Below are 15,361 nucleotides of genomic sequence, written 5' to 3'. Positions count from 1 at the left end.
CTTTTAAGCACTCAGTTTAAAGTGTGGTAAGTGAGTTATACGATAGAACCGCAACAAAAATTCAGTACTTCTCCAAACAGACATTTCAATTTCTGGCGACTTTTCGTTCGAAGTGCAAGCAACTCCCAAGCTTTCAACTCTGTTCTACTCTCACACAAATCATATATTATATATATGTTAATGTGCTTGCGGCACTTACTGTCTTAATTATGCAATTCAACTGAAAAAGCCTCCGTATGTTCAGATTTCAAAAATATCACTCCGAATGAAAAAAAAAAACAGTTACGAATTTGTTTTTGCTCAGTTTTTCCGAGCTCTATCGATTCTTGGAAACCTTGACATTGACGGCATGCAGGCCTATTCACATTTTCGATATTTCCGAAAACAAAGTCAAGGACTATTCGAGTGACGCAGACAGACTACGTGGAGTCAGTGGAAAATTTCATAAACAATGAAAACTAATGGATGTGGGAATGGAAATGAGTATTGGTGGGAATACCCCATTCCACTGATTTTTTAGGTCCGTACTAATAAGAATGATATGCGAAAAAATGTTTGCGACAGTACGCATGGTACGTTTCAAATGGTTCACTGATAATTATACTAAATTTAGTTTTCTGGAACAAGACAAATGTTAATACCCGCCTAGTCTTCTTCCCAGTCTGATATTATAATGTTGGGCCTTTTTTTGCTGTGTTTACCGCATTACCTAAAGTTATCGCGGAAAATTTTTTGTTGCGAATTTGATTTTATATGATTTTTTTGCGTTCGCAACACAATTTTTTAACAGTTAAGCCTGAAGTATATCATATATGATACGTTAGTATGGTTCACTGATGACGTAGTACAAAGTATTTGTCGGCGTAATTTTGTAAACGCTGCAGCGCCAAAACAACAAAACCAGATGCAGTTTATCAAATAAAGTTTTTATTTATTTTTATCATTTTATTTTGAATTATGAAATTCCACCCGGCGATTACAAGTTTTCATCATATGTAATTCGTTCATGTCAAAAAATGTTTCTTCACGAACATCCATTAATTGATGTCTCGTGGTATAAATATTGCACTGACCACAATTGGGTGATTTGTCATTCCATGCATTCAGTTCAAACGTGGCTATGTGTGAGCATCAACCAATATGAAAGGGCCGACTTTATTTCTGTATGTACCCAGCCGTTTCTCTTATCTAGGTACTCAAGAATCTTATCTTGATACGATCTTGCGATGTGCGCAACAGTGGCGTGTCAAACTTTTCTGCTGCCCGAGGCGAGTTACTGGTAATGCTGCCCCTTATACCTAACTTCAAAAATAATTTGGGGGATAAAAAAATACATATGTTGATATACATGAAAATTAATAAATAACAGGTCGAGTCAGAGTAAAACGTTTGTAATATTATTTAAATCATCAAACTAAGCAACAAACTCACCCCTTATAACGCGCTGGCACAATTTATGCATTTTATGTTTTGGTCAGCCATAGAATTAAGCTTCGTTAAATATTTGAATACTGGGGTGTAGGGAAAATATGAGTGACTGTAAATATAAAAGTAATAACGATTAGGACGAGATACACATTGAAGATGTTATGTAGTAAATAATGATTGAACTTAATTAAATATAATACTTAGTACGGTTCACTGATGACGTAGTACAAAGAATTCGTCGACGTGATTTTGCATTGGGTTAAAGGTAATTATGGCGTTCTGTATTCTAATTTCAAACCGTATGCTAGTTCTGTTGGGCATTGCATTTAACAAACGCTGCAGTGGCAAAACAACAATACATGGGACAGTTTATTAAATCAAGTTTTTATTGATTTTCAATCATTTTTGGTTTATGACATTTCACCAGTCGATTACAAGTTTTCATCATATGTAACTCATTCATGACTTTGATTGGGCGGCTTTGTCATTGCAGGCATTCACTTCAAAAAAAGCCTACGTGTGAGCATCCACCAATATGCAAGGGTCAACTTTATTTCAGGATGAAGCCAACTGGCGGAAACTAACTTGTCTAATGTTAAACGAGTCCATGGACGTCCATTTTGTGCCTACACGGAACAATGAGGTCTTGTGGGAATTTGCCGTGTTGTTCTACCGAATCGAATGAGTCTGCTGTTCTAGGAGCTAGAATGAAGCCGGGGGATGGATTTCGAACGTGAAGCTATAAGATATTCAAATGTACAACAAACTATATTTTGGGTTAAATTTGGCCATAAACACAACGTTGCACAATGTTTGAATAATTTTTCAAAGACTATATAGCGATACATCGATTTGACACTGTACAATGCCGACACAACATTCGAACAATGTCATTCAGTCTTCTAGCACAGCTTGGAGCTGAGCAATTGGGCATAATGTAGGGTGATCCTATTTCTAAACCATAAAAGGAGGACACATCGTTTGGTAGAACTACGATGTGACGACAATGGAATAATGTATTTTTTAGTTTATTATAAAAAATATTTACAGAAAAATCAATTTATTTGTCCTCAGAACATATTTGGCAGTTCATTTAATCTTCGTCAATGTTGCCGGGTTATGTTTTGCAATATCGTAAAACTGGCTGAAAGAAATGTAGTTAAAATTGTTAACTGAAGTGAGCATACTACTGAAGTAATATTGTGAGGTCTTTATCAGTTCGCTGTAAAAGTTGCTGGGGCTGCAGCTTTTAAAATATACTGTCCATCTTTCATGTGCCTTGAGTTTACAGCAAGAGACTGAATTGGATTGAAGTTGCTTTTCTACAAACTTGCATAAGTTCTGGAATTAGTCGAACAACTTGGGTTCATCACTCAAACATTTTTCTCAAGCAAGTACTCAACACACGGTTCAACATTTCTCGACTCGGGGTTTTGGATCAGATGTATCAAGTCTAAGCATATGAAATCCTCAAACGAAGTTGTCCATTTTTCGAGGTATTTTACGCAAGACTTGTACGAAAAAGTCACATTCGAGAGGAACATATCACATTCACGACCATTGCACTCGTCTCTAAATCTGCGCAAATCAGATTTAATTTGGGTTTGTATGAACATGCGTTTCTTTCTTCAATCGTAAATTTGACAGAATTAAGACAAGCTTTGCTTTCAATATTGCCTTTTGAATGTTCAATATGCTTAATTGGTTCATTAAACACAGCAACAAAAGATTACAAATGTTCATCCACAAGATTTTCATAAACATTCTGAAGAACTTTGTGTTTGATAAGAACATTACATGCAACGGTGTCGTCCATTTACAGAGTAGGGACCCATTTTATCCATTTACCTCTTACTCTCAGGTGGTAACAGTAGAGATAGATACTCATCGGCCAAGGGTAATTTGAAGTCAGGCACAACGTCTGACACTCAAAAATAATTCAATTTTTGAAAGCCTCGAACACGCAATAAAAAGACTTTTTAGATTCGATTTGAACAAGACATCGCTTAAATATAAAGGTTTTCTGATAATAAATAATGATATATAATAAATAATAATATTCATACGCGAAGCGTACCAACGGGTCGTTATGCAAGTTTTCTGTTGTTGTTCATCTTGGGGTTGTTGTGAAAATCGCCTTCCTCTGCAACTAAAAGACCAACATCTTCCTAGTTTTCAGCACTTAGAGATGGAAGAAGTCGTAAGTAAGCTATTTTTATTATTACCCTTCCATTTTTTTTTAATTCTTTCCAAAGCCTAGTTTCTAGAGTCCGATTGGATTTTAAAATTCAAGGAAACATCTCAGAGCTTTCTAATACCACAGTGCATTTGTAATACAGACAACCATGTAATGAAGGAAATTTGACTTTATTAACATAAACTTACGCATGAAAAGGTTTTACAGCACACGTACATTTAAATGAATATTCAAATGTTTATAATTGATTATCCAACTTTAGTAGAATTTTATAGACCTATATTACGCCATAGTGTAAGCCTACTTTTTGCCCTGTATTCATTGATAAAAATCTTTTTCGCAGCATAGTTATTTTGTTTTATAGTTTTTGTTTTTAAATACCATAATTTTCCTGTTTTTGTTTTTAGAATCAGGAAAATCGCCCAATTATTGAATAAATTTTAATATCTTTGTAGTTGGCTTTATGATCAATTTACCGCGAACACAGCAAGTAGGCTATAATAGTAGAACTAATAATGCTGATGGTAAAACCTATTGGATAACAATTTTAGCGGTAGATCGCATGATCCGAATTAAAATGTGAAAATTTAATATTCAAGTTTTTCTTAGCATCATCACCGACGTCTTCATTGTTTGGCCGGATCTCCATCGATACCACATGATTCCAGCTCCTGCGGCCTTGGTTGATCGCATGGTTCTAAGATATTCTCTTCATTCAAATGTGAATTCTCGCAAAGATAAAACCACCATCCACCTCTTAAATATTTTGCACAATGATCACTCCAAATATCCAAATCTTTGTCAGGAGCAGAGAATTGCATGTTGTTATGATCGTTCAGAGCATCGCCTGCCGTCCCCGAATATCCAGAAACAGTCAGTCTATAATTATCTTCTCTTCCACTTATTTTGAAAGTACTAGACAAGAAATAAGATTATAGTATTAATTGTGATATTGACTTCGGTGTTCAGTTCATTTCGATCCTAAAGTAGTATTTTTCAAATTATTTTGAATGTATTTTATTTATTTTTTTGAATAATTTCGTGTGTACTTTTTGAATAGTAATAAAAATCAGATAAAAAAAAATGATTGCATACTGCATATTATATACAAACCTATATTTTGCATAAGCGACATTATTATTCCAGTCGGACAAATCAACCCTTAGTTCATAAGTTCCATCCTTGGTCAATTGATGAATCGTTTCAATCCTTGAAGGAAAAATTATTTGGATAACATAACCTCGTGTATTTCGTGTTATTACGTTTAATTGACTTACAATAAATTGATTGCCATTCAAGGTGACAGGTAAAATATCTCGGTTTCAATCTCAACTCGTGGCAATGCGATGCCTGCCTAAACCATTATCGGTATGATATTCTACTATTTATTTGGGAAAGGTTAATCTCACTAAACAATATGCAATAACAACCAGAAAATGTACATTTATATCTGTTATTACCGAGCCAAAATTCTCCTGTTTTACGTCCGAATCCTCCAGCATATTCTTCCCACCCACGATCAAAACTTTCTGTGCCATCTAATCGACGTTGAAACACCTGATAAATTGTATATAGTTAAAAGGTTGATTTTATGGATTTATCGAATCACTTATTCCCATTAGCTTTTCAAATTACTGTCGCAAATAGGTGATTATTGAACTTCAACCATTCTTAGCTTATAGCTAAGTATCGCAAAAAAGGTGATTATTTTACAAAACTGAAGAAAGAAGAAATATTTCACCGTCCATTTTCCTCCATCTGTGGTAAGATCGCAATAAACTTCGTATTTATTATTGTTGCGATAAATATCAAAAACACCTCCACGGCCATCCCACAATTTTGCATCATCTTGCGACACCTTTTCACATCCCGAAATGCTCCGGCGTTGCCGTTCTTAAACCAAAGAGACAGCGGGAAAGATGTTTCGATATTTAAACGTGTAAAATAAGTTCCATAATATCTATTTCAATTTAAAATGGCAGCTGGGAAATGACAAATAACACTACGGGACATTTTGTCAGAAAACAGCGCTGCCACATAACTACATAATTGTGTGTGAGTTCGCCTGTTCGAATCTCATGTGCAAAAAATATTGTGAATTGCTTTTATGTTATGATGCCGGTTTCAGCATCATATTTTTATGCCTTTATTATTTCGCACAACAAATTACACGTTTTGCAGGTATCAAACGAATCAAAAACCTTAAAAATAAACGCAATAAAAATAGCTTGAACAGCATTATTGAAACCAATGAAGTAGAACATAAAATACAAAATACCTTTTATTTTATCTGTGACATTTTTTATCTCGTCATATCTTTCTTCGCTTATCATTTTTTCTTCTTCGAGTAACCGTTCTAATCTTTCGAACTTCACGTTAATCCGATTTTCAGTTTCTAGAAAATAATATCAATTATAATAAAACAGACCGGGGAAACTTTTAAATTAAACTACACTATCAAACACGATAAACTGCTATATTGTTGTAAAATTCAAACATCTAAGGATTTTGTAGGAGATATATAATTCATATGTTTATAAATCGATAGTTATCTTAGCAAATCGATTTTCAGTTACCATACCAAAAGAAGACTCAACTTTAAACTGCATGTTGTTATAGGCAACTCATAAAACAAATGTGTTTTCAACAAAAGCGTAACTAGACAACAACAAAAAAATTTAACATTTTTTTAATGAAATTTTGGTTCATACGCAGTGGGACATAAATTCTTTCGCTTTTCACAACACCATTTTGCTCTATTATTGAACGGTTTATCGACGTTTCCTGGCTTTTTATCAATAATTCTTTCTCCGAATAAACCAACCGAGATAGATGAAAATGCGCTTTTATATAGCTTCGATAACCACGATAGCGAAGTAAGTCCGTAGGGAGATTATGTAGCATATTGTTGGATACTTTGTTCGGAGCAAAAGGCAAGAGTAAACGTCGTATTACGTCATTATAAAAACCTGAATAAAATTTCCCGCTTTCTTGAAATTTTGGGCTGAAATGGCTTTGTCGGAATGTTAAGCAATAATGGGTAATATTAGGAAAGGATGCAAAATTAGATTCATATTACGGACATATACGTACCTTCTATTTTCTTTTCGATGCTCTCTTCGATAGCAGTGTAGTTTACGGTACCAGGATCTCCAGGACTTCCCTTTTCACCCTTTGGGCCGGCTTTTCCAACTCTAGGCTGCTGCATAATATCATCAGAATGTCCAACAGCTTGTGATCCTGTTATTTGATTCATGCAGAATCGTTTCATCGCGTAAACTTGAGAACAAAATCCATAAACAGAGTCGGGATCCTGGCAATATGCGACGCCTAGCAGACTATATATTATTAGGAATTTTATGAAATACATTATACCCGATTTATATTCCCTGTATAATAAAGAAATTGACTATGTTTAGACTAAAGTAATAACATTCGTTACTAAGAATAGTAAGGTATCTATGGTAATGTGTTATGGTTCTCATTGTTTCATGCATGAATGACTATAGGATTCCGGTCTCGATCTCTTACTGTTAACGCTTAAGTTGATGGCTGTGTGATTTCTGCAATACGGTTCTCGATACAACTGAATCTAAACTTTTCTATGATCCTGATTTGACATAGAGAGTGCTTTTTTATAAAAATTGTTCAAAACAATCTTCCGGCTACTAGTCAGTTGATTATTGCATGTTCACCAACACGATTTCTGTAAATTATTTGATATTTTTAAACGTAAACCCACTGCATTGGAAATTTTCTAAGCTCATGTTTTTGTTGGCATGACTATCACTCTGGTAACGGTGGCTTGGTCGTTGAAGCCTGACCATTTCACAGCCTTGATTTTCTTGCGCGGTCTCATTAGGAGTCCGTGGCTCGAAGGTGTGACGCCCCAAACTTGGATCTCAACAAACGGAGGGTTTAGTTAGGGTCTTTAGTAAGTCGTGGTCTATATTTATATTCAATAATTATGTTTCTTCCTGGTTTCATATCTAGTTAATATTGGTTCCTTCTACGAGGATACACTTTATTTTACCGTATTTCTATTTGACTGCTATTCCATTGTTACAATTTTTCTCATACTAAATTATTCTCCGAACTCAACAATAAAGAACTTTTAAGCATTCGGTTTGAAGTGTGGGAAGTGAATTAAACGATAGAACCGCAACAAAAATATAAACAGTTCTTTGAATATCTTGCAACTTTTCATTTGAAGTGCAAGCAACTCTCAAGCTTTTTATCTCTGTGCTACTCTTGCGCAAATTATATATACGTGTGTGCTTGCGATACTCACTGTCTTGAGCAATTCAAATGAAAAAAGCCTCCCTATGTTCAGATTTCAAAAATACCACTCCGACTGAATAAAAACAGCTACGACTTTTTTTTTCGCTCAGTTTCTCACTACCTATTCTTACTCACTACCGAATCTTGGAAATCTTGACATTGACGACATGTATTCATATTTTTGATATTTCCGAAAACAAAGTCGAGGACTATTCGAGTGACGTACACAGACTACATGGAGTCGAAAAATTTCATAAACAACGAAAATATATTTGGTGTGGGAAAGGAAATGAGTATTGGTGGGAATGCCCGATTCCACATCAACTGACCTTTTAGGTCCGTAGAAATAAGAATGATATGCGAAAAATGGGACGGTACGGCATGTCTAGTTTCAAATTGTCCACTGATAATTATACTAAATTTAGTTTTCTGGCACAAGACAAATGTTAACACCAGACTATTCTTCTTCGCATGTTTGACTACATGATCTTTATTCTGTTGGGTTTATTCCTTCCCTGTGTTTATCACTTTACCTAAAAGTGGGTTATCACGGAACATTTTTTGTTGCGAATTTGATTTTATATGATTTTTTGCGTTCACTGCTTACATAAAATGGACTTCGTACGCGGGACACGATTTGTTAACAGCCAAGTCTGCATAATATCATACGATACCTCATTCCGGTTCACTGATGACGTGGTACAAAGAATTCGTCGGCGTAATTTTGCACTAGGTTAATTAAAGATAATTATGGAGTTCTGTGTTATAATTTTAAAACGCATGCTAGTTCTATTGGGTGCCACATTTAGCAAACGCTGCAGTGGCAAAACAAAAATATCTGACGCAGTTTTTTAAATCAAGTTTTTATTTATTTTTATCATTTTTTGGTTTATGTCATCTCACCAGGCGATTGCCAGTTTTTATCATATGTAATTCATTCATGTCAATAAATGTTTCCTCGCGAATCTCCATTAATTGATGTCTCGTGTTATAAATATTGCACTGACCTTAATTGGGCAGCTTTGTCATTCCAGGCAATTACTCCAGACGGACCTGTGTGTGAGCACCCACCAATAGGCGAGGAACAACTTTATTTCTGGATGGAGCCAACGGGCGCCAACTAACTTGTCCTAATGTTGAATGCATCCATAGACGTCCATTTTGTGCCTACGCGGAACAATGGGGTCTTAAGGAAATTTCCACCGTGTTGTTCTATCTAATCCAGTGGTTCTCAACCTTTTACTGACCGCGTACTACTTTACTGTTTTTACTCTGGCCGCGTATCATGGAGAAGAGCCCCCTCAATAGATTACAACTGTTCATTCACAGAATTTTCATAAATATTTTGAGGAGCATTGTGTTTGATATGAACATTGCATGCAACGGTGTCGTCCATTCTCAGCGTAGGGGCCATTTTATCTATTCACCTCTTTCTCTCAGGTGGTAATAGTAGTAGCAGTAAATAATGATAGTTATACTCGAAGAGTTGTCTGTTGTCGTTCATCTAGGGCAGGGGTTCCCAAGCTTTTTTCAGAACGGCCCCAAAGACAACTTTCAAGTGTCCTGTGCGACCCCGGGCCAATAAATATTTTTTTCATGAAACTTTAGACCCTGAAGCTCTAAAGCAGGGGTCGGCAACCTTTTGTTCATCACGGGCCAAAATCAAAAGTTGCAGGTCATTGGCGGGCCACATATATTTTTAAAAAGTTGAAAACCCAACGGATGATACTTTTTATAATAAAAATCAAGCAGTGCATCTCTCAAACAGAATATAGATTTATTTCCTCATTGCACTGCATCCTAAAAAATTCCATTTGAATATTTTCGGCGCCATTGAACCCTTTGCACTTAGAATCAACTTTTCTGCGTTTTGTTGTCATTTGTCTAATTATAATCACATTATAGGCGAGTAATTGTGAATTATATACTTGTTAGGTTATAATATAATTTAGTCTACACGTGTCTCACAATAAATTATGTTAATTAAAGAATATAATCATCAAAACAGCTGTTTTGTTACTGTAATTCAGTGAAGCGTCGTGGGCTGGATTATATTACTCCGCGGGCCGTAGGTTGCTGACCCCTGCTCTAAAGTTTAGAGCTTTTTTCACTGGACTTTTGAGTTTGGCCATGTGGTGGTATCAAGTAAAATAAGCTGAAACCAATCAGTGATGGTTTACAGTAAGCCATGATACAAAATACTGAATTTAACATGGTTTGTCAAATCTTAAATGTTTTGTACATTCATCCACTTCCATACCTCAGCGACCCCATGACCTGTTTGCGGCTCTACCTACTTATCACTCCGACCCAATTTGGGATCGCGACCCCTGATTTGGGAATCTCTACTAGATTCTTAGAGTTGCTGTAAAAATTTCCTTTCCCTGCAACTAAAAGACTAACCTCTTTCTAGTTTTTTTTAGCACTTAGAGATGGCAGAAGTCGCAAGAAAGTTATTATTATTAAGCTTTCGTTTTTTTTAAATCCTTTCCAAAGCCTAGTTTCTAGAGTTCGACTGGATTTTGAAATCCGAGGAACATCTCAGAGCTTTCCACTACCGCGGTGCATTTGTAATACAGACAGCTATGTAATGAAGGAAATTTGACTTTATTAACATAAACTTACGCATGGAAAGGTTTTACAGCAAACGTTCATTTAAATGAATGTTCATACGTTTAGAATTGCTTATCCAACTTTACTGGAATTTTATACACTAATATGACTCCATAATGTAATCCTACTTTATCCTGTATTCATTGATAAAAATATAAATTTTGCAAAATGTTATTTTGCTTCACAGGTATATTTTTTAATTGTCATAATTTTTCGTGTTTCCGTTTTTGGGATCAGGAAAATTGTCAATTTATTAAATAATTTTCAATATCTTTGTAGTTAGCTGTATGATACGACAAGTAGGATATAATTTTGACTGCAATATGGAACTGGAGAAAGCCGAAAGCAGTCGTGAATCTTGCTAATGATAAAATCTGTTGAATATATAAGAATATGTAGCGATGGGAGGAACGCATGCTTCGAAATGAAAGAGTGAAAATCAAATATTTAAATTTTTCTAAACATCATCACCGACTTCTTCATTGTTTGGTCGGATTTCCATTCATACCACATGATTCCAGCATTTCCAGCTCCGGTTGATCGTATGGTTCTGAGATATTCTCCATTCAAATGTGTATAGTTGCAATTAGTAAACCACCATCCACCTCTTAAATATTTCGCACAATGTTTATTCCAAGTATCCAAATCTTTGTCAGGAGCGGAGAATTGAATGTTGTTGTGATATCTTAAAGCATCTCCTGCCGTCCCAGAATATCCAGAAATAGTCAGTCTATAATTATCTTCTCTTCCACTTATTTTGAAAGTACTACCCAAGAAAAAATATTAGAGTATTAATTGTGATATTGACTTTGGTGTTCAGTCAATTTCAATTTCAAAGCAGAATTTTTCAAATTATACTGAATCTGTTTCAGTTTCTTTTTAAGAATTTTGTGTGTACTTTTCGAATAGTAATGGAAATTAAAAACAAATTATCAACACTATTCAAACCTGTATTTTGCATGAGCGACAATATTATCCCAGTCGGACAAATCAATCCTTAGTTCATAAGATCCATCCTTGGTCAATTGCTGAATCGTTTCAAGGCCTGGATAGAAAAATATACGGAGTAACAAAATCTCGGTATTTCGTGTAATCGCGGTAAATTAACTTACGATAAATCGACTTTTATTCAAAATGACAGGTAAAATATCTTGGTTTCGATCTTAACTCGTGGCAATACGATGCCTGCTTAAACCTCTTATCGGTATCTTATTCTACTATTTATTTGGGTAAGTTCAACTCTATTGAATAATATGAAATAACAACCAGCTTAAAAATGTACATTTATATCTGTTATTACCGAGCCAAAATTCTCCTGTTTTACTTCCGAATCCATCAGCATATTCTTCCCACACACGATCAAAATTTTCTGTGCCATCTACGCGACGTTGAAATACCTGATAAATTATATAAATAGTCAACTGAACAAGACCATTTTCAACATTGGGATTTCTGAAGACCATAGGGCTGACGTGGAGCATATTCGGCCCGTTGGGTAATTCAATCTGGCCCGCCTGATGCTGCCACAACCAAACTAAAACCAAATTTTGATGTTTTAGCTAAAAATTAGCTCAAGGAATTCATTGAGATTGCGATTAAATTTAGTTTTTGCACGAGACTTATTGTTTTTCACTTTTGCTTTTTTAACACTGTAAATATTGATCAAAAAATGTAAATTTTTTACTTCACACTTGTATTGCCCGCCAGTCTAAATGCTCTGCTCTAGAGTCCCTACTCTAGAGTCTATTGACTTGAACATTTCTTTTGGGTATGTGTTTTGCAAGGTTCTACAATTTATTTTATAGCATTTAAGCAAAAATCAACTATTGGAATCTAAAACAAGAATAGATGATAATGCCAACACGGATGTTTCGGAATTTTATGAACCATTCCTAATATCGCAAAAGGGTGAGCATTCTACAAGACTAAAGAAAAAAGAAATATTTCACCGTCCATTTTCCTCCATCTGTGGTAAGATCGCAATAAACTTCGTATTTATTATTGTTTCGATAAATATCAAAAACTCCCCCACGGCCATCCCACAACTTCGCATAATCTTGCGACGCTTCTTCACATCCCGAAATTCTCGGGCGTTGCTGTTCTTAAGACAAAAAGACAGCGTGAAAGATGTTTTGATATTCAAACGAATTGTAAAATAATTTCCATTAAACTAAAATGGCAGCTGGAAAATGACAAATAACACGACGGGACAATTTGTCTTATAGACGAGAACAAATATTCATAAAAAGCAGTGCTGTCTCATAATTACATATTGTGTGTGAGTTCGCCTGCTAAAAAGAATCTAATGTACAAAAATAATTGTGGATTGCTTTCATCGCATAATGGTCCGTTTCAGCATCATATTATTATATCCTTCCTTTATTATTTCGCACAACAAATTTGCAAAATCCCGAAAAACTAACGCAATGTAGAACATAAAATACAAATACCTTTTGTTATTTCATCTGTGACATTTTTCATCTCGTCATATCTTTCTTCGCTTTTCTTTTTTTCTTCTTCAAGTAATCGTTCTAATCTTTCAAGCTTCACGTTAATCCGATTTTCAGTTTCTAGAAATATCAATAATAAAACAGACCGGAGAAGCTTTCAATTCAAACTTCACTATTAAACACGATAAACTAGTATAATGTTATAGGATATAGGATTTTGTATGAGAAAAATAATTCCTATGTTTAAAAATCGATAGTTATGTTAACATTTCGATTTTCAGTTACCATCGCAAAGGACGACTCAATTTTAAACTGCCTGGCGTTAGAGGCAACTCATAAAATCGCATGCGTTTACAACAAAGGCGTAACTAGACAACAACAAAAAAATTCAACATTTTTCTAATGAAACTTTGGTTCATACGCAGTGGGACATAAATTCATTCGCCTTTTACAGCACCATTTTGCTCTATTATTAAACGATTTATCGACGTTTTCTGGCTTTCTATCAAAAATTCTTTATCCAAATAAACCAACCGAGCTAGATGAAAATGCGCGTTTATATAGCTTCGATAACCACGATAGCGAAGTAAGTCTGTAGGGAGATTATGTAGCATATTGTTGGATATTTTGTTCGGAGCACGTCATTATTTTGTCGTATTACGTCATTATACAAACCTGAAAAAAATTTCCCCTTTCTTGAAATTTTGGGCTTAAATGGCTTTGTCGGGATGTTATGCAATGATGGGTAATATTAGGAAAGGATGCAAAATTAGATTCATATTACGGACATATACGTACCTTCTATTTTCTTTTCGATGCTCTCTTTGATAGCAGTGTAGTTTACGGTACCAGGATCTCCAGGACTTCCCCTTTCACCCTTTGGGCCGGCTTTTCCAACTCTAGGCTGCTGCATAACATCATCAGAGTGTCCAACAGCCTGTGATCCTGTTATTTGATTCATGCAGAATCGATTCATTGCGTAAACTTGAGAACAAAATCCATAAACAGAGCCTGTATCCTGGCAATATGTGACGCCTAACAGACCAATTAATATCAGGAATTTTATGAAATACATTATATTCGATTTATAGTCCTTGTATAATAATAAAATTGACAATGATTAGACCAAAGTAATACCAGAAAATCCAAAAAAAAAATCTTTCTATTTGGCACTTCCTGACTCAATGTACTCTGGACAGATAAGAGGGGTTAAGAATTGTTTAATATTAGCTATGAATCATGATTCAAAAGTTGTAACGGTAGCGGCCAAGTTTCTAGACAGTAGCAGCTGTTACTACTTTGCATGTGTCAGTAAACTGGCAACAGTAACTTGTTTGTTGGAGCCTAACCATGGAACGCTAATTTTTTAGCGCGGTCTCCTTCGGTGTCGATGACTTGGAGATGTGACGTTCCAAACTTGTGTCTCAACAATAGGAGGGTTTAGTTTGGGTCTTTATTAGGGGCGTATAGTCTAAATTTATATTCAACAATTATGTTTCTCCTCGGTTAATATTGGTTCCTCCTGCGAAAATGCACTCTATTTTACAGTATTACTCTTTTACTGCTATTTCATTGTAACAACTTTTTTCATACTAAATTATTTTCCAAACTCTATAATATAGAACTTTTGAGCATTCGTTTTGAAGTATGGGAAGTGAGCTTTACACAATCGAACCGCGTCAACAAAAATAAGGTAGCCTACTTCTATAAATAAATATTTCAATCTCTGGCGATCATTTATTTGAAGTGCAAGCAATTCCCAAGCTTTCAACTCTGTTCTGGTCTCACACAAATTATTATATATATGTATATGTGCTTGCGCTACTTACTGTCTTAATTAGGTAATTTAAAATGAAAAAGCCTCCGTATGTTCAGATTTCAAAAATATCACTCCGATTGAAAAAAAAAACAGCTACGAAATTGTTTTTGCTCAGTTTTTCCGAGCTCTATCGATTCTTGGAAATTTTGACATTGGCGGCATGTAGGCCTATTCATATTTTTGATATTTCCGAAAACAAAGTCGAAGACTATTCGATTGACGCAGACAGACTACGTGGAGTCAGAAAATTTCATAAACAATGAAAACTAATGGATGTGGGAAAAGAAATGAGTATTGGTTGGAATACCCCATCAACTGATTTTTTAGGTCCGTACAAATAAGAATTGTATGCGAAAAAATGTTTGCGACAGTACGACATGGTTCGTTTCAAACTGTTCACTGATAATTATATATCGTCACGCTAATACCCGAATTGCGTAAGTCATTTTTAGCAGTTTTGAGAAAAACGTAAAAAACTTCCTAATGATATTGTTATGCCATTGAGAGTCAATAATTTGCCATGGTTCAATTTTTTGATCGTAGCCGGATTTAAGTTAATTTGTATGACGCAGT

The 15,361-nt window shown here is 35.0% G+C and overlaps 2 protein-coding genes and 1 pseudogene across 2 annotated transcripts; all 3 read right to left on the bottom strand.

Annotated features, from left to right (window-relative positions):
* Positions 1-4,251: 4,251 nt before the first annotated feature.
* LOC144427396 (ficolin-1 pseudogene) lies at positions 4,252-4,919 on the bottom strand (annotated as a pseudogene).
* Positions 4,920-4,972: 53 nt separating this feature from the next.
* LOC120339625 (uncharacterized) lies at positions 4,973-6,927 on the bottom strand. The gene is made up of 4 exons (XM_078116473.1): positions 6,719-6,927; positions 5,904-6,020; positions 5,367-5,518; positions 4,973-5,182 (listed from the first exon to the last, which is right to left on the bottom strand). The coding sequence occupies exons 1-4, from the start codon at positions 6,894-6,896 to the stop codon at positions 4,988-4,990; spliced, it is 642 nt and encodes a 213-aa protein (XP_077972599.1). The 5' UTR covers positions 6,897-6,927; the 3' UTR covers positions 4,973-4,987.
* Positions 6,928-10,540: 3,613 nt separating this feature from the next.
* On the bottom strand, positions 10,541-14,059 carry LOC120339303 (microfibril-associated glycoprotein 4-like). The gene is made up of 6 exons (XM_078116471.1): positions 13,768-14,059; positions 12,970-13,089; positions 12,469-12,620; positions 11,820-11,916; positions 11,468-11,564; positions 10,541-11,285 (listed from the first exon to the last, which is right to left on the bottom strand). Exons 1-6 carry the CDS (start codon positions 14,042-14,044, stop codon positions 10,967-10,969), a joined length of 1,062 nt encoding a protein of 353 aa, XP_077972597.1. The 5' UTR covers positions 14,045-14,059; the 3' UTR covers positions 10,541-10,966.
* Between the last annotated feature and the right edge of the window lie 1,302 nt (positions 14,060-15,361).

The sequence above is a fragment of the Styela clava genome, chromosome 9 (genome assembly GCF_964204865.1).
Source record: "Styela clava chromosome 9, kaStyClav1.hap1.2, whole genome shotgun sequence".
NCBI classification, from domain to species: domain Eukaryota; kingdom Metazoa; phylum Chordata; class Ascidiacea; order Stolidobranchia; family Styelidae; genus Styela; species Styela clava.
Note: the sequence above shows the minus strand (reverse complement) of the source record. Positions and strands in the feature narration are given on the sequence as shown.